Source organism: Heliconius melpomene, chromosome 10 (assembly GCF_056956725.1).
Source record: "Heliconius melpomene rosina isolate 202511_hmr_F chromosome 10, ASM5695672v1, whole genome shotgun sequence".
Classification (NCBI taxonomy): Eukaryota; Metazoa; Arthropoda; class Insecta; order Lepidoptera; family Nymphalidae; genus Heliconius; species Heliconius melpomene.
The window spans coordinates 5,888,216-5,914,246 of record NC_140398.1 but is presented as its reverse complement, the minus strand read 5'-3'; the positions used below and the strand labels follow the sequence as shown (position 1 = coordinate 5,914,246).

The following is a 26,031-nucleotide window of genomic DNA, read 5'->3' as shown; positions in this document are numbered from 1 at the left end:
CAGGGGCCAAGCCAAAAGGAACTTAGAGTTAGGCAATGAGTTAGAAACTTTCCGCCAATTTTTGGAAACATCACCTACCAGAACGAGAAAATAAAATCATTTAAACCAATTCAAACAATTCTTCCCCAAGTGGAAACGAACCGCCAATTATCATGTTTACAGTCAGGCTCTATCCTACACGACACGATGGCCTGTATTTCAAAAGATAGAAAATATCTTAAAAATCTCCACTCCTTTCATTTTTATTGAATAGTGAAGTATCAAGCTATCGACGCAATAAAAAATTTGATCTTTTAAGAAACTAGAATCGTAAAATCCTTTTATAGCTCGTTAAAAAACCGAGGACAGGCATTCCTCTTGATTTATTAAGTGTACGCTTTAAACTTTTAATACTAGTCTAATAGACCTTTAGCGTCTCGATTTTTAGTTATAGCTACTTATTTAATCGTAAAAATGTATTTACATATTATACTATTCTTATCTTTAATGTTTGGGACGGTTGTGATTGTTTACGATGCTTATAGGTTCTTTTCAAAACGGAATTCAATCGGTTTTTTCTTTCCCTAAAGTATTTGTATCGCCGCTAAGATCTCTTCTAGTTTTAAATAAGAAACGTATGGAACATAATGCCAAAGTTTAAAAGTATGAAAGGCAAGAAGCATCGGCAAGTATAATAAGAAAGAATCCGTATTATCAAGAAGCACTCCGTTCTATCGTAGAAAAGTTTGTTTTCACATTTTACTGGAATTAATATATCATATGGTATGTATTCTCTTGTTGTTTTCGTTTGTATTTTTGGTTCAACGGATATAATCTCAGGAACTTGCGATTTGCTTTGAATTTTTTTTATGTATGTACTGTCCAGTCCGTGGTTGGAGACGTCTGCCATGTTTCGAGGTTAACATTAGCAAGTAGACCGTCTCGAGATAGAAGAAAGATAAGAAGACTTGTTCTCTCAACGAAAATACCTTTATCCTTACTCTCTTCAGACAGTCTTCTCCGAGTAAAAGTAATCATAAAACGCCACACAGGTAGGAAGGCAATGAGCCATGGTAAATTTATTATTATTTGGACTAAACGTTTTTAAGACGGCACCAGTCGAATCTACTATATATAAATAACTTAACACAAGCATGAAAAAGCTTTATCTTATAAACGTCTACTGCACACTGATCTCATCTTAAATAAAAACTTTTAGCTCTTACATCCTAAGTTTAGTAGTTAGCGGTAGTCGAGTAGGTAGCTGCATACAAACTGTACATAATTAACGTTGCTTTGTGTCTTAACTCTAATACAAAGTTGTAAAAGTTGTATGTTTTTATATAATCATATATATTGGCTCTGGTAAGATAAATAACGGTGTTAAGTTACGCCACTCAACATGCAATGACAGAGGGGATCGGAGCCACAACTGTCGCGTTACAGTCACACCCTCTTGCCGATGCCTCATCTTACCTTAAAACCTTATTTTAGTCATTGATCATACAAAACATTTTAGAATAATTGTACTTATTATTATTTGCAAATTGCACATTAACTTTTTGTTAAAATTTCGAAATAGCTTTTGCTCTAGAGTATAGAGTGATTAAGTTTCTCTTCTGTCTTACTATAAAAGGAGTAACATTTCACTAAATAGTACTGAAAATTTATTTTTCTCTACAAAATGCTAGAAATTAACAAACAAACACACAAACTATTATAGTAATAAATAGTTTTTTTTTGTTTATCCCTATATATGTGTATATAAGTAGATAAGTTTCAATTGTTGATCTTCATTAATTATTTAGGATCATGCCCTAAATAAGCTTCTACTGACTTTACTCATACTCAACTTAGCTTAAGATTAAACAAAACAAATTGAGAACTTAAAGCACAAATGTATACGGTTTTAGATAGTTTAAGTACAGATATCTATACTAATACATATCGTAAAGCTGAAGAGTTTGTTTGGCTTAACGCGCTAAGCTCATGAACAACTAATTCTAATTCACGAATAAAAGATATTGTTAAAAAGAGAAGGTTTTTTTCATTAATTTAAAAACCTTTTTAAAAACAAGTTTTTTTTATGATTTTATATTTTATTTTTTTATTGATATATTCCTAATAGATTAGCTATAACGATATTAAACTGCAAACTAATATATTTATAAAATATTACTTTTTACTAACCCACTGTCATGTATGTATGTATGTATTGTAAATATAGATTTTTTTAGGCTCTTTTTGACATGTATTCTAATGTTGTGTAGGTTTATGTATTTTTTACCGTACAATCTACTTTGTGTGTTCATTATACAAGCTCACATTGGCAAAGTAATTAGTATAACTAAAACTAAACTCTAAAATGAAACTAAAGTAACTAAAAACAGACACCAGGCCATTCCGCAAATTCCAGATATCATATATTGACCGAACTCTACGGTCTTTGTCTAACAAAAAATAAGAAAAAAAAATCGCAATCACTACCATATTAGAGCTATTCACGTTTTATAAAATTCTAATAACGCTTAATAAAATCTCTTATGGCATCTCTCCGTCTGGGTCAGGGGCGATACGGTTACGCGACATTGGAATGTAATATACTGGCGGAATGTACCCCCAATGCAATGAGCGGAGCTTACGTCGTTTTGTATGACACGGTACGATGGTAGAGCGACGTGGTTATAAAACTAGTTAGTAAAAACTAACAAAACCTATAGTATCTCTCTTTCTTTTAGTGTTTTGCGTGTTGAGTGGCGGAACTCAACCCCGCCATTCGCCATTCAACACGTAATGCCCCCGCAATCAGGTGTAATCGAATCTACAGTCATCGTGCTTACACATATATTTTTTGTGTTTATTCTATTATTTTATCTTAACGTAATTTAGGAGCACTTTTTTGTTTCAAATTAGTCTGAACCCAAACTGGACAGATGTACCAATACCCTTTGAAGAGATCCACTATTAAGATCCTGCCTCCTTGTTTCATCATCAAAATAGCTCCATGATAGCATGTTATTATAGTGTCAGTAAATATACGTTTCTTTGAGATACATTTTATAAACAAATTACAAGGCTCTATGTAGCCTTTGTAATTTAAAAGTCGATCTAATAAAGGCATGATCCATTAGCCTTTTGAATTCCACTGCTGGACATAGGTCTCCCCTAATGTCCACCACTCCGTCCGGTCCTGCACCCTTTGACTCCAGCTGATTCCCACTGTCTTCTTTAGGTCGTCGGTCCACCTGATGAAAAAATTAAATAATATCAAATACTGTTTAGTGAATCTCTTATTGAACCCTGCAATATCTAGTTCGCGTTAAATTATCGTTACACGTTTAGCTTTCCCTCAACTGCCATTACGTCGTGAATAAAATTAACTTTGTATACACTACGCTGCGCCTATTTTACCAGAGTAGCTCGAGCTTTACTAGTGTAATGTGATTTACTACAGTGTTCGCAAATTTGCAATAAAATATTGAAAGTGGGGAACGGAGTGGTTCCCAGGTTCCCTCTGCCTACCCTGCTCTGTACGGGATACAGTGTGTACATAAAAAAATGTTTTAAAAAGTTCCATAAATATAGTATGTATGTATCAAATACGTATATTTAATCATTTCCTGTCATTTGCGGAGGTAATTACAAGCATCCTGAGAAGATCAATTTCCTCCATATGAGGTTACGGAAAGGAACTTCCGGTATTAAAAGACTGAAGTAAAATCTTAAGAGAACTCATATATTTACTGTTTTATCCGAAATGAATAGAAACGTATTTTGCTTTTTATTTAGATGAGATGATTAATAAGATTTTTAAGATATTTTGCTTTAAAAAAATGGAATTAAATACAGAAGGAGTCAGCTCTATCTTTGTGCAGCGTGAAGCTAAAAAAAAGAACTGACTACCATAGCAGACAGATGTTTTTCTAGCATAATTAAGATTATTTTAGATTCTAACCTGGGATAAGACTCCGTCTTCCGTTTCCCAATATTCCAAACATTACTTGTTATTATTGCTGCGCTTTTTTAGATAATAATTGTTTAATACGAATATATTAAAAGAAATTTGTACGATCTTCCAAGTGTTGCCATAATGAAAAAAAACATCCTAAGCAATTTAAAACGAAGAGCGACATGGCCAACGCGTGCACTATAAAGATAGTGGTGGCCGCTGTATCAAAAACAAATGGTCTGTTAAACTACCCTCACGCACCATTTCGTGTATAATATTTTATAGATGAGGGTAAATAAATATAATATTTGTTGTACAGGGTTGAAATTTAGTTAAATTGTCAATATTTATTGTTTATAGCTTCACGCTCTGTCCCGCATTTAGTGGTAAAAGAGAATTTAGCGCTAAGGCACCTAGTTCGCCACTTTCTGTTGATTTGAGGCATTGCGTGTTGAGTGGCGGAGCTCAACACCGTAGTTTGCCCCGACCCCAAAGCGAAACAAACGAAATATTAAATATTTAATTTCTTCGAATGGGAATCAAACCCACAACCTGTCCCGTTTACATGATCTCACTTGTTGTCTGAAATACAACTGACATCATTTTTTTTTTAATTATATATTAAAAAAACTCTCTTTAAATGTAAATTCTATGACATTACTGCGTGAGATAGCACACGCTAACGCTTTGTCCTGACCCAGCTGTTACAACCGAGCGTGATATTGAATAGAAAGCTTAAGAAGCGTAAAAAACGCAAAACTTTCAGCGACCACATTATAATATACTTAAAAAAAAGTATTTAAATATTTTCTCATATATTTTTTCTTCAATTTCACCCTATTTCCTATATATAATAGGGTAGGTAGATGGAACCCGGTGCTGAGACACTCCGCTCTCGTTCGTCTCCTATCCATTCGAATTTATAACATAGTGTGTTGAATTTCACAATTAAACGCCGCACGTTATCTTACGTCTTCCTTTGTCTTAAGAGCGGGAAAATGAATATTAGTAGTTGCCCCGAGTTGTAGCTGAGCCCATTGCCATCCATTGATGAGATAACTTCATATAAATTAACTTTCTCTTTGATCTTTAGGCATATAACGAAGTATGTAGAATTGGGCTAGTGTTGAGGCTCTCCGTTCTCCTCTTTCCGTTAGAGAACAATAATACAGCTTCATGCTTTTTCCTGCGTAACAGAAATTTTGGATATTGAGAACACTAATTATTTATATAACGCAAGTACTATATGGGTGGAAAAAGTTAACCCTAAATAACTGTATTTAAAACAGCGCCGATACATTGTCAATATATACAATGTACCTACATAATTAATTAAAATAATTAATTGAAATTTATAAACCAATTACATTCTAAATGTGCTATAAATTCAATCAACGTGTACAAATTACTGCCGATACTAGATTACGTGTTTATTTTAGATAATGAGTTCAATCACATTTAAATTTTGTTAACATAATATTACGTTCATGTTAGAATTTTAACGATAATAGGTGTATATTTTAAAGCGCTTTTCATATATTAAGGATTATATTATTATCATTATAATTATATCATTATATTTATAATCATTTTAATGATTATGAATTTATAGTCTATGCTATGAACTATCTATACTAAAACAGTAAAGAATAGTGTCTGTATATACAATAATACATTGAATATATTTGCAAAAAACAATGAAACGAGGTTTAAAATAACTAATAGAAAATGCGTTTTTCAGGATCTAGGATCTGTTTGATTTTGAAGAAGAGGAATCTACCACACCTAATGTAGAACCGTAGGGGCCTATCTAAACAGTAAAAAATAACGTCCATAATGAAAGTTGTTAATTGTAATAAGCATTTAATAATGTGATATTAAAATTGAAAATCTGGAACATCTGATGAATTACGGTAACAGTTCAAATAATATGCCAATCGATTAAATTTACGATTTATTAAATGTATAACAACATATAGTATACATAACCATACGAAAATAAGTATGTTTTCCTAAATTCACATAAAAAACATTAAATAAAAAAAAATGTCCGGCCGCGCAAGTGCCACTTGTTATATTAATATTCATTATTATTCATATTTTATAAATATATTAATATTCATATAAAAATCTAAATATTCTTTATTCAATTAGGCTATTATAAGCACTTTGATCGTCAAGTTATATAAATATGCTCGTACATGTCAGTAATGTCAGTCCGACCTGGTGGAAGCCTGGTGGAAGCTTGGGTAGGAAATACCAAGTAACTAAGCTCGAAAGGCAGTTCTCAGATGAGAATGAAAAAATTTAACAATAATAATTGAATTTAGACAAAATTCGTGATTTTTAAACAGCCTTTGAAGTAACAGCGACACTTTAAATACGGCCAGCGTAAAATACTTTAAATACGCGAAGAATGAAATAAAAGTATTAGGTACGTTTGCATTTTACGGTCGCTTTGTTTAAATTCCTTGTCGACTTGCAACGGCTTTTCTATTTTGGGAAATTATATAAAGATACAGTTTAAAAGGTGAAAAATGTTTCTTTGTGTTACTGGACTTAAGTATAACTTTACTTTTTCATTTTAAATTATTTCCCCGCCCTGGTGACACGCAGGGTTGAGTTACGTGGATCAGCGCGTTATTTGGGGGAATTAGAGGAAGCTCGTGGTCGGTTGTTTCCGTACTTTCTACCAGCAATCAGTTCTTGATGTTATGTATTTTTTCATCATTACTCGTCTTCAGTAGGTGTCCAGGCAATTTATGAAATAATATGTGTCAAATAGAACCCGATCCATATTTCTATATTTGAGTTGCAGATTTAGCGATTTTTAAATGTAAATTAGGTTAGGATTAAAAAGAACTAACCTAACCTAACCTGAAGTTGCGCACGCTTGTACCCACGCGCCAAGATGGCATATTATTTTACTAATTAACTAAATATACAAATACACTTCAAAGTATTTAAACGCTTTGATTTTCATTCACTTACATTTTTAATTTGGTAGCGTTTGAGATTTTCTTGTTTATTTAAACCTGCTTTAACTTCTTCAAAGAAAAGGATAATATAGATTTCACGTTTCAAGGAAAATGTTAAAAACGTCCTCTTGTGCGTTAATATGGAATGGAAAAAAATATTTTCTTTTATATATATATTTACTTTTTATTAAATCTGTAGAAAATATTATAAGAAGGCAGATCTAAAGATATGATGAAGATGAAAGATATACGTTCTTTTAATATTTCTGACAAAACGCCTACCACAGTAGGTACTTTTATTTATTAATGGACAAAAGTCAGTTTCACACTGTATCCCGTATGGAGAAAACTTAGTGATTAGACACTCAGTTTTCTAATTTCCGCTCAAACTCGAGACATTGTGTCAAGAGTGTTTTTAACACTCTTCATCAACGCTGCACATTGTCTTAAGAAAGTCGAGAAATAGAAGTAAATTATTACCTCGAGGATAGGCTTATAATGATGATGATGATGATGATGATTTCTTCGAGTGGAGAATGAACCCATAATCTGTTGAGTTAGCAATTGTAAAGTTTAAATTTTCATACGTTTTCTAAAATAGTATTTTTCTTTATAGAAATAATTCCAAAATTTTATATTTATCTGTATACCAATTTTGGCTTTGATGTAGTTTGAGCTGTGTACAGACAAATAATTCAGTTACCTCTTTTTATATATTTAGATACCTGAATCAACACGTGAAATACGTATCACCAAAGTAAAATCCTAATCTTATTTATTCGGGATTCGACTCTTGCCAATAAAAATCCACAAAATTGATATGTACCAGTATGAGTAAATAAATATGGTTAAAATAAACCGAATAGTATTAAAAATTGAAATCGATCTATAAACGACGGAGAAATCGACGGACAAACATAAAAAAAATATATATTTAACATATATAGAGCCTTCTCCTTTTCGAAAATAGAAATCGATTAAAAAGCAGCAAAAAAAATCATCGTTTACAATGAAAATCAAGTTCGCGTGTAATTTGTACCTCAACCTCAAGCAAATTAATTCTGGATGGATATTGTTGTAATAGCCCCAGAGATTTTATAATTACCGCAATAATATTTTGTTATTTCATTACCGAATGAATTACGCCGCGTACAATCAATCCGTGCCGGTTCCTACTGATTGCACTGTTATTGGAAATATTTATTTATTTGAAACATTGTTTAATTTATTAACTTTATTAATTTCTGGGATAAACAATAATTAATTGTAACATAGCTGTTTGATTTTTGCTATATTTTTTGTTTACTTGTATGTTAAAATATTTGGTATTAAACATTTTAACTCTACGCCGTATACCTAGCGGGGTAGCCAGAGAGATCGAAACGCCACACGCTACGGTCTCTGCAAACCTCTTTCGCCTCGTCCTCTGCCATCATGTATGAAGAGGCCTTGATACACGCCTCTCGGGGGGTCCTCAAGAATTTTACATGTTTTCTCAAGTTTTTCTTATATTGTATATTTGAAGGTTAACCGAAGTCTCCCCTTACCTCTCATACCGCTCCTTTTTTCTTCATAAATAATTTATGTAGCATTCCCTCGAATAAATAATTATAGAAAATTAATGTATATATAATATTAAGGACAAAAAAAACTTCTCCAAAATAATAATTTATTAACTCATATTTGGTTATGAAATACACCAAATGTTTTTTATAATAGACAATGAAATAATAATAAATATGTTAGCTTTACAATGTATCTCGCACGTAGCAGAATAGTCAGTTTTCCACTGCCTAGTGTTAAAACATTCTGTCCCTACAGAACTCTACGTCACTCAGAACTCATCGCCTATCGCAATTAATTCGCACCAGTTATTCATTCACATTAGGCTTATTGTCCTTATCCGTACTAAATTCTATTTCACTGTACACATCTTGATAGTTTTCAGTGCTTTCCAGAACTTCCCTTGACCTTGGATCGTGAGTGTTTATTATAAAATCTTCGTATACATAAGTAGAGTTATCAATTAGGCGTTCTCTAAGAAAATTGTTGCCGAAATTTTCAAAGATTACTTGGTCGTTTTCTATGTCATCACCACAGCATCTATGAAAGAATAGATGTAGGACTGGACGCTTGTAAATACAACTTAACACTATGAACAAGATTAGAGTCACTAGAATGCAGAATGTTAGAAATCGACACCACATTTTGAATCATCTCATGATTCCCATTTCGTATGTTCCTTTTGTCTTGTCTTCCTTGAATTGCAATTTAATTTTTTATTAAAAACCAATAGGTATATTTATTACATTGTAAATTTTAATATTCTTGAAATTTCGTCTATACTATTGTAAAAGTCTGATTAAAATTTGCTTATTGTTTGTTTTGGAAAATTTCGATGACACTAGTAGTTTCGTATGACGCTTATTTGTTACTGAGGCAAGAAAAACAAAGTGAACTAATCGATGTTATTATGTGATTGATTTGTATAGAGTTCACAGTGCAGACTACAGACATTTTAGTATATTAATTTAAACCTCCCATTTTGAGAAATGGAAAAGTTTATTTAACATAATCCAAAATCTTAATTTTAAGCAAGAATTTCTCCTGATTTCAGCAACTATATTTTCAATACATCTAGATACTCGTATATACGTACACTTATAAAACCTTTGTTAAAATCTTCTTATTTTGTTTAGAACTAAATAGTGACACGAGAATGTACTACTGTAGTCGTTGGGGTCGTAACTTTTAGGACATATAATCTTTATATTTTTTTATTATCCTTTAAACTGAAATAACGCAACGTTTATTACCTTGACAACTAAATGGTAAGATAATAAGAACAGACTTTATTAAAAGACTACCTTTAAAATTTAGAGATCCTACCTAAATGTAAACTATAGAGAATTATTCGTCCCCCAATTAAGGGCTGGGTATATGTTGAGTTGTATAATTAAGCTTTGGGCTTACATTTAATTCATTTTTGTATCATAATTAGGTGGTTTATTTTAGTTTTTTTAGTTTAGTAAAAATACAGACTCCACTAATAAATTTATTGTAAAAGTAAAAAAATAGTGTAATTTAGAAAAATGTGTTTCTGTTTTGATGTTTTTAAACGTTATATTATTCATATAAGAAAAAAAACTTTTTTTTTTTTTTTTATCCCTACGACTGTCTTAAGACAATAAAATCGCACGTCTAACTTCCCCCAATGCCATGGAAGTGCCAAGCTTACAATTTGTATGCAGATTCGCTCCACCGAAGATATGTCCGCTATATTAAGAACGAGTATTGAATATAAATAATTTTAAACGTAAATACTTCATACTTCGGTCACGTATACGTATACGTGGCCACTGTGGGACTTCCGATGGGGAAATCTAAAATGTATTTTTTTCAATATAATTTCAACTGAATACTGCCAAATGAGACTGTGGCGTGGCGTCTGACTATACGCGACGATTGTATATTCGATTCCCAGTCGAGGCAATATTGTTAGAAAACGGAAGCAGTTAACGTTTTTAAAACAAACACGATAAAAACACATACCGTCTATATGTTTCCAACGTACTCGGATAGAGTTTTCACGTAATTACAATAAGTGACATGTATCATTCGAGAACAACACTACACACTAGATACCTTCCAATCAGTGCTTCCGCCTTCAAGCAACTGTGTCCGTTTGACACAATTCCACTGCTTTTATTGTCTTTTTCACCTAAATCTACCCACCTTTACACGAGTACGCTAACAATATATTATTTTTGTTTCATCGTTCTGGTAATAAGACGAAGCGCGGTGTTGAGTTGAATATATATTTTTAGTGCTCTTTCTAATAATTCAAACATCCTCATGTTAGTCCAATATCAAGTTTTAATATGCAACCCTCGCTTTCACATTAGCATGCAAATGAATTTCTAACGAAAATGATTTACAGTCAATCGCCGACACAAATTTACTAATGCTGGATGGAGTTCGATGTCTTGGAACTTTGCTCCTTTAAGTTTTACAACTAATTTACATATATGACGTCATAATGAAAGGATAGTTTTGGATTAGAATCCCACTTCTAGCATATATCAATTTATAATATGATTTAGGCTGTCGTTGCGCAGTAGCACAGCAGCTGAGTATGCGTGATGGTTAAATTATTTATATATCTCCGCTCTAGTAGGCGTTGCGGAAAGCGGGGCGTTGAGTTCCGCCACTCAATCGCTAATAATCGGGAGAAAAATGTAAAACGGAGTGTTTTAGCTCTAGTACGAAACTACCACGCTAAATATGGAATGAACAATTAAATTAACGTCCTCTGCATATTCTATAGGCATGAAACTACTTAGCATTCCAAGGATTCGTCGTGCCATGGCGTCGCAGTGGGAGGAGCTCAGAGCAGTGCAACCCAAGGTTATCAAATAATCGGCTTCACGCTGTATCCCGCATACAGCAGGGCAGGCAGAGGGAACCTAACCTAACCTAAGCAGGGAAGTCCCTGGAATATTTTTCAAATTAAAACTTGTATTTCATAAGTAAACATAAATCTCCTTATCAAAGAATACAATAAACAAATGCAAATTAGTTTCAATAAAATCGATTAGTTTTATACAACATACGCTATACATTTCCTCGTTGAATTACTTGCCTTCCAATGACGTTAGTTTATACAGTGTATTTGTTATATCGACTTCTGTATAATACAGTGGTTTGTATTTGTGATTTTATTTATTTCTAGCTCCGAGCTATAGGCAGGTCGGCAAAGGGAACCTAGTGTTAAGACATTCTGATCCCCCTAACCACGCAATCCCCACTAACCACCTAATATCAGAGACATGAGATATTGTGTGTTGAATGGCGGCACTTAACGCCGCGTTTGTTTTGACCAAACTGATGAAACGGATAATAACTCATTCTCCAGAGTAATTTAGAGAAAGTTAACCATCAAAATAATTAAATAAAACTAATATAAAAAATAATTATTTATTGAGTATACATATTAATCCAATCTAAATAGTGAATTACGTCAGTAAACATAATATTATGTTTAGTACAAAAGCTTCTATCGCTCGGATCTCCATTGCGAATGCCGCGTAAAAACCACGTATCTGCTTGTCTCACTGCGTATATACCTCCGTAACTCGGACATACTGTTATATCTGTAATTATATTATTATTAAAATTAATATGAATTAAATTATAGTGACTAATTTTGTCAGATAAGAACATGAAAATACGTTTCAAAATTCTAACTTTTTAGAAATTCTACTCTCATAGAATATTATGATGGCCTTATTAGTAAGCTTTGCTCGTCCATCTGTCTATTACAGTAATATCATTTCTTCTGTTGGTAGACATTGTATTTTAAAGGTACTATAGGTTGTGTGGTTTTAATGCTATGGTTGCAGGTTCGATTTTTTACTTTTTTTTTAAATTTATGTTAATGTTGTTAGCCTTTGTGACACCTGATAGGGAAGAGGGTACTCTGTCCCTAAAAGCTCGCAAACACTACGAGGCTGCTTGAGGGACGCCGGTGACAAAGGGCGTTAAGTTATTGTTGAATATTAGTTAAATAAGGATAAAAAAATTAGTGTCAAATCACTCCGTAACTTCTCAACCAATTGAGTAGCGGAACCATTAATTTTAATAGGGCATATACTACTAATTTTAATTTTCTACTAAAAGCTTAAACTTTAGATACTATACCATTGTCGTAAATAGCGCAAAACGAATTCCGAGGTAAACTTTCACACGTGACGTTCTTTTCTTTGTCGAAAGAAATCAGTGTCAGTTCTCCTGTAACAGCCCAACCTGTTGTCTGAAATATAAAAGAAATATTATATTCTTTTTCCATAATAGTGTTTATTTGTTGTCAATTGGGGTTTTTTTAAGACATTTTGCCAGAGTAGCGCATATCTAAGCGTAGTTTATATACCTAAAAATAAATATATACAAAATAATTCACTAAGATAATAAATGCTTTAGGTTACTTTCTTCGTTCGTATAATAATCATTATAGAGGCCAACATGGCGCAGCCTCGCAGCATCTGACTTGAGAAAAAGTTGTAGAACGTTCGAATCCCATTCGGGGAACTGAATTTGAAAACCTGGTATGAACCTATACCATGTTTATAGTGCCATGTACTATAAATTCATTATATCTATAAGGACTCTGTTTCTTCGTTTAAATAACGGAACCCTAACAAATTGTATGGAAAATATAAAAATATCAACACAGGTATTTGATAGGATATTGAAATAAGATCTAAACTTACATAAGCTTCTTCGAAATCGCCTTCATTGAAGCCCACCTGGACTTCCGTTGCCGTCTCCGTTACTAATATTGCAATATCGTTGTCCGCTTCCATTGTGAAATTTTCATGTATTATAATCTCTTTTATCTGTAAATTGTAAAAATAAGTGTTTAAATAGAAAAATTGTGTTTCCTTCTTTTTCTTGGTTTTACTATGTAATCCAGGGCATTCTATATCCAGGAGATACACCAGGTTAGGCAGAGAGAACCTAGTGTTGAGACACCCAATTTTGAAGATATTGCTTTTTGAGTGGCATAACACAACGCCGTTTTCTTTTTCCCCAGTGAGAAGCGAACTTGTCGACAGACGCTAGGCCGTTGCGCCATATGAGAATAGATTTTTTATTACATTTGGACATTTTCGATAAAGAAAGATTTCCCTTATTGAAACTGACTGTCTTATTAAAGTAATTTCGTTTGTTCTCAATTTGGAAGATATGTCCAATAAGAAAAAGACAATTGCGAATAAATAAATTGAAAAGCAATCAAGCTATACAAATAAATCGTATTTGGGTTTAATAAAAAACTAGTGCTATATTCCAGAATATTGTGAAAGAAGTTATAAAATTTTCATTAACGTTTACTTGTTAAGAACAGCTTCACGCTGTATCCGTTCAATTTTAGTGTAAAGAAGAGTTTTTCCGTTCCGTTCTCCACTTTCCTTTATTGATTGGCGAAACTCAACGCAGCATTTATTCCCTCGAATGCATACGTTATCATTTTGGATTTCAATCCGTCATGACGGATCCAAATATATTATAGTTATAAATATTTAAATATTGTAGAAGCTAAAAGGCGAATGTTTATACTGAATACATAGATACCTGAGTCCAGAGTCGCCACGCAGAAGAGAGTTCCTTGAACCCGAAAATTATAAAAGAAAAATATCATTTTGATATTTAAAACAATACCTTTACAGCCATTTCGTTTTCATTAATCGTTCTTAAAGACGTCTTGCCTAATAAGACGAGTAAATTCTCCGCCTTGGCCCATGTTCCGTAGTACTGAAGACAGCGTGCGGCTAAAATAGGTAATAGCATGTTTAGTATAATAAACAAAATTATCATAGAAATTTGACACCATAATGACGTATTGGGATGGTTTTCAATTGTACAATAGTCGTAAATTTGATTCTCACCCATTGTAATACTTCTCATAATTTGTATGAGTTTTCTTATTTTTAATGCAGAAAATGATCAGTGCGTTGAATTTCATCACGCAATACCTCAACAGTTAGGCGTAAAGTGTGGATGAAAGTGTCCTAATGGGGAACGGAGTGTCTTAGCACTAGTTTCTCCTCTGCATACCCTGTTATGCGCGTGAATTAGTGTAAAGAAAGCGTGAAACAAAGTAAAAAAGGAGGAGGAGGAGGAGGAGTTCATACTAGTTTATTCCTTTCTAAAAATATGTTTATTTCCTTGGTGCGTGAATATTACGTACTTTAAAAACATTTAAAAAATATCATATGTAATAACCGTCGTGAAACATTTGACTGTAAAAACACGGTTGTGGGTTCGATTCCCTCGAGTGGTATATTTCATATTTTCATAAAATGAAGGGGAAAGTGGGGCACGGAGTGTCTTATAACGAGGTCCCTTTGCCTCCTTTTGTAATATGTATCTAAAACTTCAAACTAGAAAACGTCTATAAAAACTGAAAATTTTAAAAAAATCGTACTACAATCACAATTTTACAGTAAAGAATAGACAATTATTCGGGTCGCGGCGCCCTTTCAAGTTTAAATTATATGACGCCATTATCATAATCACCCGTTTTCGTTTTTCGTACAAAATATTTTCATCTGTTCCGCGCCACGGGCCCATGTATCATTTCCGTGCTATAAACCAAATTATGTCTAAAGCATTGAACAAGATTTAATCAAATTAGATGTTCTTTTTAAGGAAGTCTCTTTTTTCTTTTTTTCGTCCTGGCGTAGTGATATAAGCTTAGAGAACATGGTACGTAACTACGTACGTCACTAGCTGTACAAAACAAATATATAATTCAAACCCGTCCAGTAATTATAAACATAAACACACACAGACAGACGAAAATATATTGAGTTCAGTCCTTTATTATTCCCATCCTAGATCCTAGGGAGTAGACAATCTGTTTCTCTCTTTACTCCTGAATTTGAGACTGTGCCAGCCGCAATATGTTTAATTTCGGAACATAACGCCGCAAAAGTGCGACGGTAACCAAGCAGCATTGTATAAGCACGGTATATTTTAAATTTAATTAAATTCGAACAAGTATTTTAAGACAATTCGTCGTTCCATCGTCGTTTCCATCGCCACATTCAACTTGATGTGCTATATAGCCCACAAGCTTCCTCAAAAAATGGACTAAAACATTTTTTTTCAATTCCTAAGATTAGCGCGGTCAACCAAACAAACTCTTCAGCCTTATAATATTAGTATACATATTTATATATAAACAGACAAATCCATTTCAATATATTAGTATTTTGCAAAATGGCGGCGCATCTCAATTTCACAGAGTGACGTTTTAATTTTTTAAAAGCGTCACAGCGTAAGTTATTGTTCGTAGTCAGCTCAGACCGCTCAGTCAAATTGGAAGCAAGGTTTTTATTTGACACGCCGATGTTTTTACTTCAAATATTTATTTTTTTAAGCTTCACGATATATCCCGCATATAAGTAGACATCGTTCACGATATTTATGGCCGGATAAACGTTGTCTGGGCCAAATGACCGGGAGGTCACTGGAGTGGTCTGCGCAGGATACCGCCCAAACTCTAGAGGCTGATATACAAGACCATCATCCGACCGGTTCTTTTATAGGACAGAGAATATTGGCCAGCACCATCTCGACACACTCAGGAGCTTCACACCACGGAAATGAAGATGCTGAGGTGGATGTGCGACGTAACGCGGTTTAACTGCATACGTACACGCTAATTCGAGGTAGTCTTGGAGTATGGCCACGTTGTACACTGGCCTAGGAACTATGATGACAGTGTCTTGCTATGTGTGTTCCTCGAGTTAAACCTCCCGGACGTTCAAGGACGCGCTGGTTGGATGTCGTGATGCAGGACATGAGAGCCAGTGGTTTAACCACCTAGGACGTTAGAGACCATGCAAAGTGGGGTAGGTTAAACAGGAAGGTAGACTGGCAACATACGCCGGGATTAAAGCTAAGAGGAAAAAGAAGGAACCTAGTATTAAGATAATCCGTTTCCCGCTTTCGAGATGTTCCTTGTTAGCGAAATTCATCGCCGCGCTTTATCTTGTTACAAGACCGAGGAAACCAAAATAATTTTCACCCGAGTGTGAATCGAACTCACAACCGCTACTGTTACAGTTACACACTGCGCACGACTGAATAATTTATAACTTGTTTCACTATATATTTATTCCACAATATATTTTTCATATTCTATTGTGCAGATTAAAATGGATTAATAAATTATTTATTTATTTTAATGGAAATTAAGTTTGTTATGTAAAATTGAAGTTGCATTTAAATGTAATTTTAATTAGTTGTTATGTAATATATTTTTATTATATTGTGGAGTGAAAGTGGATATCTAAAAAAAATTAAAAAGATGTTACCTGTTACAATAATATTTTTAGATACTACAGCACCATCACAGTAGTAGTCAAACTGATCGCTTGTGTCGTTCTTAATAAAAATAGCTGCTACCCACGGGAACAGAACCTGTGATACATTCCTAGTTTCTTCAATCTGAAATGTTAAAAATATTTGCATAAATACCTACTTATGTGTTCAAAATGAAAGTTTTTTAACTTCACGCTGTATCTCGAATACAGCAGGACGATCAGAAGTAACTTCGACTCCTTGTGTGTGGGGTGGCGGAAATTTATGGCGGCTCTGTTTTGTGGCCATAACGCGGAAATTAAAATAATTCATATTACCTGATTGTGAAAACGAATCCACAGCCGTTTATAATAAAAAATATTTTTATCTGTATCGCGCACATAGCATAGACAGAGGGAACCTGGCAACCTAGTGTTAAGACCGTCCGTTCCCCATTCAGATACTTCTGTTCCCCACTTTCGGCCGAATTCTTTAGACATTGCGTGTTGTTGAGTGGCGGAACTCAACGCCGCGCTTTGCCTGGTTACCAGAGGGAAAATCTTAAAATATTATATATTTCATTCTCCCGTGTTTACAATCGCACGCGCGATGAACGAAAGTTAGTATTTCATATAAAAAAATCTAAAATTCAGTAGAAATGGAAAACAAAAACTATACAAAAAAATTTTTACGTTTGAAATGTTCCGCTCAAAGTAAATACCGTTATTTTATACGCCGATATTCACTGTTTTTTTACTCTCTTTGCATATACTGTTGCAATTGGTATGTACTTTTCGATAACGCGATAGTTCAAGATTTAAATCTCACTTTAAAATAATTATTATGTAGGCACCTATTTAATCCATTTTATTACGTGCGGCTTCAAAGAAAAGAAATGTTCATGCTTAAACAAACAAACTGCTTAAACAAGGAAACGATATCCTGAAAAAACGGGAAATACAACATACAATACGGAATAACGAATCACTTATCAATTTATTCTTGCCTATTCAACATAATCCCAGAGATTTTTTTTACAGAGGCAGCCTGGGTAACTAGTTATAACACATTCCTTTTCCTATTAATACACTTCCGTTCCCAACATTCCGCCAAATTCTTGAGGCATTGCGTGTAAAAAAAATACAGATAATAAAATATAAAATGATTTACACAAAGACTATTATAAAATTAATTACAACATCCATTTCAATTTAAACATAGAGTAAAAAGCATAACGTTTCCCTAATGTAAAATTCGTTGGCATAAACGTCAATAACTCAAGCGCGGTATTAAAAATTAAAAATTCAAATGCCGCCGCCATTTTGGATTGCTGTTCATGGCGGGAAATTTCGTATGAGGCTTTATTTTAATACTGATGGCAGCTGTAAAAAACAGACGGCATTTTATTTAAACTTTGCCTCGTAATCGTTCTTCGTGTGATATACGAGTATACTGTTGAGATTGTTTTTTAACCCCCAAAGCAAAAAGAGGGTGTTATGAGTTCGACGTGTCTGTGAATGTGTGTATCTTTATGTCTATTTGTAGCATACTAGCTCCTAAACGAATGAATCTTTTTTAATAATTTTCTTTTCATTTAATTAAGGTAACTTAATCGAGAGTGATCTTAGCCATGATTTAAGAAATTGTCTATAGATTATTTATCAGTGCTGTTCTAATTGTTTGTTTATTTTTTAGAGATTTTGTAGCGGGGATTTTTATATTATGTTAATATGTTAATTATTTATTTATAATTTCTCTTTTAACGCGTATATAATATGATACGAAGTGGATAAAGAAACGTATATTATCTTACTTCTTTACTTTAATTAGTAAGTGACATTAAAAATTTTAGAGAAAGATCTCATTTTAAATAAAATAAACAATAATTTAATAAGCAATGGGGTCTTAAAATATTATTTATAGTTAAGACGTCTTCTGTTTTTTATAATATAAAAAATTGCATAGTGCCATGGTAATTTTATGTATTTTAAGTTTACATTTACAAATATATGTCTGTGTTAATGTAAATAACTGGAATATACTACTTAATTTAAAATAACAAATGGCTACCACTAGAAGCTTGTGCGTGTTTTTGGTACAATATTTCAATACATATATTTCAGCAGCTTTTATTTTGACACAATTGCTATAAATTTGGTCATTTTGGTAAAAAGAACCGACATCCAAAATAATTCATTGTCACCATACAAAATGCTAAGTTTCGTATGTATATACGTAGGTATGTATGATAACCGTCGCCTATTTTAAAGTACTAAATAGATGACGGTTCTTCGTTCGATTCCCACTAGGGAGAATGAATTATTGACATTTCATAACTCCGGTAAAAGTGCGGTATTAGACAAAGCTCGGCGATGAGACCTCCACTCCACACACAATGTCTCAAAAATAGGCGAAAATAGATGAGTTACGGAAATCAGCGCCGCACCTCCTCTTATTATAAGATTATTGATCTCCTCGAGTGAGAATCGAACCCACAAGCGTCACACTGCCTCAAAAATTTATATTAGTTAACATAATGTATTTATTTACATTATACTTAAATATAACCAAATATTTGCTAATTAAAGCAAAATTTAATATTTCTAAGTAATTTTCACTTTGCAACAATTATTTCATTGTTTGAAAATATTTTGCACTATTATATTAAATACAATAATGAGAAACATTTTTGATATTGTTCTAAATTCACATATTACGGTATGTGTATATGATTATTAACATAAATACTAGAGACTCAAACGCGGCTTCGCTTGCTTAAACTTATTTTTATAATATAACCAAAGTATTTTTTTTATAAAAAATAAGTAATAATAATAAAACAATAACAATAAATTTTCCTTAAGTACACTTAAATAGATATTCGTGTAGTTCAAGCGGGCGAAGCCGCGCGGGGGTCGCTAGTTACGCAATATGATACTGACAAGACTGTATGTTTATCATTCATTTTTATCAAACAAACATCTCTAGTCAAGAATCGTCACTTAAATTATAAAATTAAAAAAAAATGAGCTTCACACAGTATCCCGCACTCAGCAAGGTAGGCAGAGGGAACCTAATGTTAAGACACTCCGTTCCCCACTTTCTGCCGAATTCTGGAGGATTTGCGTGTTAAGTGGCAGAACTCAACGCCGCGCTTTGCCTCAACACCAGAGTGAAGAAATGGAAATATAAACGTAAATAAATATTTCACTTCTTCGAGGGAGGATCAAACTCACAACGGTCGCGTTACAGTCACACCCTTGCACCCTGCGCCACGACAGCCACAAATTATAAAATTAAGCCTTGAAAAGCATTTGAAAGCGCTATTATATTATTTTATAATTTCAGTACACAATATAGTAGTAATTAACCCTGAAGTGACCAAGGCCAAAATCAACATGTCCATTTATCTCCACGTGCTTAATTACATAATGGAGGTGGCTACTGGCGTCTGGCTAAATCTAAATGTACCTTCCTAAACGTGATAGTTTCAGGTTCGTAAATTCTTATCCCGATTAGGGGAAAATTTATATTTGTCCTATCGTTCTAATATTATAAATATAAAAGTTTGTAAGTATGGACGTTTGTTTCACTTTCTCGCAAAAACTATAGCACGGATTTCGATTAAACTTTATAGTAATATCAGCATCATAATAACATATAGGATACAATTATTATATAAATATGCAAAGATATTACAATAAGTTTCGGCGGGCGTAGCCCCGTGTTACTAAAAGTAGTAAAACTATGATAGGATTGTAACTGTAAATTTTTAAACGAGTAACAGCAAGAAGTGTGTCAAAACATTATTGCAATTTTCTTGTATTGATCGATTGATAGATGGATTAAGGTGAAAATAATATAAGCGTGTTAAAATAAGATAAATTACATGTAATAAACAAACCCCAGTTCAGTTTCGCCATAAGCAGATGAAGAATAGAAAGCTTAGTATAAACAAAATCTTGCTTAACAATGTTTCATACATTACTACATATTTTCGTCTCATTAAAATCGAAATAACTTTAAAATAAAACGTGACCATGATATGAGTAATTAGTTACTATTTCAAAAATCTTCTTATTAAGATGGTGCAGTTAGATAGTTGGATGTAGGTTCGAATCCCATAAAATGTAACAAAGATAAGATATAAAACGTATTTTAATTTCACGGCGTTAAATTCCGCAACTCCATAGGCACTGTCTCGAATTCGAGCGAAAAGAACTAAAAAAAAAGAACGGAGTGTCTTAACGATAGATTTTTTTCTCTCTAAACTGCCTGGGATATCTGTAGATAATAGTAATACCTGCGTGATTTTTCTATACATATATACAGACCACCTGACTGTAAACGCTATGTTTATGAATTCGATCTCCACTCAGGTGATTTATGGTGTTTATACTTCAAATATTTTAATTTTACTGCTTTGGTAGACAAATAGCGAGGTTGAGTTTCCCCACTCAAAATGGAAAATGTATAAAGCTTAAATGCTTTATTTTTTTGTTATTTCCTTAAAAATCTCAACACTTTACTTACGTCGCTTCTATTATTTACTGTATATAATATTTCGTCTCTTGTTTCAATATTACCAACTGTAGTTGCGTCTACTTTGATTTCAATGTATTCGTTTGTTGTATCTTTGTACAGTTCTATATAATCAATTATTGGATAATCAGTGCTATTATCATCATCAGAATCGTAGTTTATATCCAATTCAGTATCTGGTATTTCATTTTCACGTACTTTCTTATTATATTCATCTACGTCTAAATTATTTATTATTTTTTTCTCATTCTTTAGATGATCATTGACCTTAATTAGGGCGATTTCGTTTTTATTTGGCTCTAACAGAGGTGAACTTAAATTTGAATTTTGAATAATATCTTCAGTAAGCGTTTCTTCTTCAATATTATCAAAATCCTTTATTACTATTGTTTTAACATATATATTTGTATCATTATTGGGCTTGTGAAATATATTTACTGGAGGTCCAAACTGGAAACCATTAGTTACTTCATCTTTTAGGAAATCGGAGACACTACTTAAAATATTATATAAATTTACACCATCTAAGTTAACATTTTCGAATCTTGGAACTGTGATATTTCTACCGTTTATATCGAGCTCATCGGGAACCCAAAAAAATGTATTAAAAAACGAACCCACACACTTCGTATATGTATCACATTCACTGAACACAAGCCTAGCTTTTACTAATACTAAAAAAAATAGAATATTTATAAGATCCATTACAACTTCTTCGGTAAAAACGTGATCACTATGTGCATGGTAGTACACAAATGCAGGCTCCATTACATTGAGTTGGCTTACACTGTATATTACATTGAATTTTGCATCATAGTTCCTAAATGTTAAAGTTCAAAATTATATGTCTGTCTGTATGTTATTACAAAACCACCTTACCTTGAGAAGTTCGTGGCAAAATTGACTTTGATAGATTACTACGAACAATGGAGATAATAGCCTATTTGAGCTGTAAAGCTCTAAGCATCTCCTGATGAGCAAACATCTCCTCAATTTATTTATTAGTATAGTTATATATATATATTCATTTGTAGTGTAGTTGTAGTTAGGTATAGGAGTACATAGTTGAAAAAGCCTTACCAGTGAGTCGCTTTGGTTACTTACAGGTTCATATTGTTTTTGGAAAAAAAAATATTATTAACGTATGCAACTAGCGGCGTTAGGTTCCGCCACCCAAAATACAGAGACTTAACATGGACAGAAAAAAAGAATATCTGAACTGTATTAACGAATAACTGTTGAGACATTTCGTTCCTTTTCGTCCAATTTTCAAGACATTGCTTGTTTATTGGCAGAACTCAACAAAAATCGAAAATAATTCATTTTCCCAAGTGAGAATGGTACGGTAATGGTATGGTGAAAGTACGCATGACCATTGAGTTTACAGTCAAACGCTGTGCAGCTACGCACGCCGCAGCCTCGAAAGATTTTTTGGTCTGTATTTTTAATTTATTATACAGAATTTAAATAAAAATCTTGATAAGATAGTCAATAATATATATATATACTTTTTAGAATAGTATCTTGTGTAGTCAATGCAATGAACTTGTGACCTGCTCGATAGTATGCAACAATTTATTACTTACTATCTTAATATCAATAAATTATTAATATAATAGTTTATATTTACGAAACCGTCGTGGAGTAGGATCATAAGAGTGTAACTGTACGCCAAACGGTTGTTAATTCGATCCCCCCTCATAGAAATATATCATATTTTTATTTCCTCGCTCTATTATCGAGGCAAAAGACAGTGTTGAGTTTTGCCATTCAACACGAAATACCTCAATAATTTGGCGGAAAGTAGGGAACCTTAAACGAAAAGATTGTCAGAACACCAAGTGTCTGTGCCTCATCACATCTGTGCCTCTGTGCTAATGTCCTTCTAAATTTTATAAATTTTCTAAACAAAAGTAATAATCTTCTTACAAAGTCTTAAATACCTCTACTACTATTTATTCATTAGTTATAACTCTAGTAAAAAAGATAAGATAATAAATCTTAAAGCGTTCAACGCAACGCTCTGTTGGTTTTGAGCAAAATAAACACAATTTTATACGGACAAAAAATATTACGTAAGTAATTAAGATCCGCTTAATTTTATGTTATTAAATGTATTGTATTATTTATTAAATAGGTACATATTATATCATAATATGTACATTACTATAAGAATAAATTCATATTTTTAAATATAAGTAAAACAAGTATGCGTCGGACTCTCGAACAGAGGGTTCCGTACCATTATTTATAAAAACGGCAAAAAAGTCACGTTTGTTGTATGGGAGCCTTCGTTAAATATTTGTTTTATTTCCATTTAGTTAATAATTTTTAAAGTGGATACACCTAAATACACCTAAATATTCTGGAAATATTCAAGCGTCTACATATTACGGTTCATGAGATACAGCCTGGAGACAGACGGACAGACAGTGGACAGGTAGTAATAGGGTCCCATTTACCCTTTGGGTACAGAACTCTAAAAAGACATTTTAAAATATAAAAAACAAATTTAGCTTCACGCTGTGTCCTGCATTAGCAAAGTAAGGGCAACATAATTGTCAAGACGCTCCGGTCCCCAATTCTTGAGATACTGCGGTGTTGAGTAGTGGAGGTCAACACAGCACCTTGTCTTGTTACCAGAGCAAGAAAACAATTAATTGTCCTTAGAGGTTATCGAACCCACAATCATCGCCGTACAGTCTTACCATCAGTAACAGTGTTATTATCAAAATGTGCATGCAAAATATTATTTTATATAGAAGGAATCTACTAACTCTTTATGTCACTCTCCGCATTTTGATAATCCAATTACACAAAAAAACATGGAAATTAAACTTCCTAAAACAATTAATTACTTACAGCAAAAATATAATTACAGCAAAAATAAATCTCCAAAATGTTAAGTTTATTATGTTTGTAGTTTCGATCCACATCCGGGAGATTGATTTTGTGTAAATTATTTTCATGAGTCCGCTCTGGACATAGCGGTGTTAAGTTGCGCCGCTCTACACGTACTATTCAAAAAGGTTAATAATGACGATGAATTCATCATGCCACTCAACACGCAATGCCTTGAAAAAATATACTTAGGCCTCTGCCTATCCAGTTACCCGCAGGATGCAGAGTGAAATAACTAAAGCTAAATAACTCACGTATTTTAAATTCTGCCTTTTATTATAAACTTCTGGAATTAGCTCTACATCAGTCATATCAGAAGTAGTTAATTTAGTTTCATCTACTGAATCCTGTATATCGACAATTGTGTCTTCTAAATCAAATTCATAATCAACTATAACAGTATTCGATGCAACGTCACTATAATCTCTTTCTATTTCAACACTTCTCTTACGTTTCTTATATTCTAAATCATCAAAACTAATATAACCTTTCTCATAAATATCTGTTGTTGTAAATTCTGTTGTTTCATAAATATCAACTGTTGTATCTGTTGTTTCCTCAAATATTGTCAAATTTTCTATTTCAGATAATTTGGGTATTCTCTTGATTGTTATATTTGCATTTATATAATTGTACACATCTGGCCAGTATTTAGCGCTGTATAAAAATGCTGATATTATACCCAACATCACTATTAGTATTAATAATATCAAAAGTCTGATTATTAACTTCATTATTGATATATTGAACTTCATTTTTATTAACACCAAAACTAAATTAAAATATGGGTGTTAATTGCTATCCTTCTTCTTTATTTTTTTTAAGGAATTATCTCTGTTATTTAATTAACATGCATTTTTCTTCAGTTTTAATTTGCATGCACTCCTTTTTTTACTATATGAACCGAGCAAAAATACTTTATTTATTTGTTAGTCACTTCGTATTTAAATCGATTTGTTTTTACAAAACTATGTCTAGCACTTGTAATGATTGGTGTCGAACTAAACTATTCTTATGGGGTTTCTATTGATACATTATGGTGTACCAAATATGGTACACAAACAGCCATTGCTAAAAATGTATTCTTCCTTATAGTTAAAACAAACATCAATTGATCATCAGGTGCAATGTTAATGTAATTAAAGTCATTATTCCATTGAAGGTTCTTTGGGAAAACACTCGCAAAAATCTTTAGTAGCCGAATAACCTGTAAGCATGCCAAGATGATCTTAGATTAGATATGCTTCACCTTATACACGATAAATAAAGATATAAAAATGATTTCATATTGTTTAATTTTAATAATAACTTACAAATTTAAAAACATAAAAAAACAGTATTATTAATGTTGTTTACGTATATTCAAGGTGCCGTATATATCATACCTTCAAAAACATAGAATCAACGATACTCAAGGAAGGTCACGTAAAAAACATGACAATCCCCTCCCCCTGGCATCTACGAATGGGTTGATGACAGCGGAGGAGGCGAAAGATGTATGTAGAGATTCAAGCATTTTGCGCTCTATTCTCTCTGGCTACCCTGCCATTTGTGGCGCAAGGGCACAGACGTGTGACAGTAAGCGCGACGGTTATATGCAATGCCCTAATAATTCGGCAAAAGAAACAGTAAGTTCCTAGGTTCCCTATGGCTACTCTAGTATTCGCGGGTTTTCGGTGGTATTGTTCTGTTCTCGTCTACCGCTGGACATAAGCCTCTCCATTGAGCCGCTTTGCGAATGTCATCTTTCCACCGAGCTGGACGTCCTATATTACGCTTGCCGAGGCTTGGACTTCACTCCACTCCAGAATGCGT

The 26,031-nt window shown here is 33.0% G+C and overlaps 1 protein-coding gene across 3 annotated transcripts; it reads right to left on the bottom strand.

Annotated features, from left to right (window-relative positions):
* Positions 1-11,864: 11,864 nt before the first annotated feature.
* LOC146535309 (chymotrypsin-like elastase family member 2A) lies at positions 11,865-25,222 on the bottom strand. 3 transcript variants are annotated; one of them, XM_085190811.1, is made up of 7 exons: positions 24,471-25,222; positions 21,307-21,765; positions 16,788-16,920; positions 14,125-14,234; positions 13,176-13,301; positions 12,607-12,718; positions 11,865-12,059 (listed from the first exon to the last, which is right to left on the bottom strand). In XM_085190811.1, exons 1-7 carry the CDS (start codon positions 24,969-24,971, stop codon positions 11,884-11,886), a joined length of 1,617 nt encoding a protein of 538 aa, XP_085046937.1. In that variant the 5' UTR covers positions 24,972-25,222; the 3' UTR covers positions 11,865-11,883. The 3 variants fall into 3 exon arrangements, with proteins under 3 accessions (XP_085046937.1, XP_085046939.1, XP_085046938.1); XM_085190813.1 differs by lacking the exon at positions 21,307-21,765; XM_085190812.1 differs by lacking the exon at positions 24,471-25,222 and having other exon boundaries at positions 21,307-22,082.
* Positions 25,223-26,031: the final 809 nt, after the last annotated feature.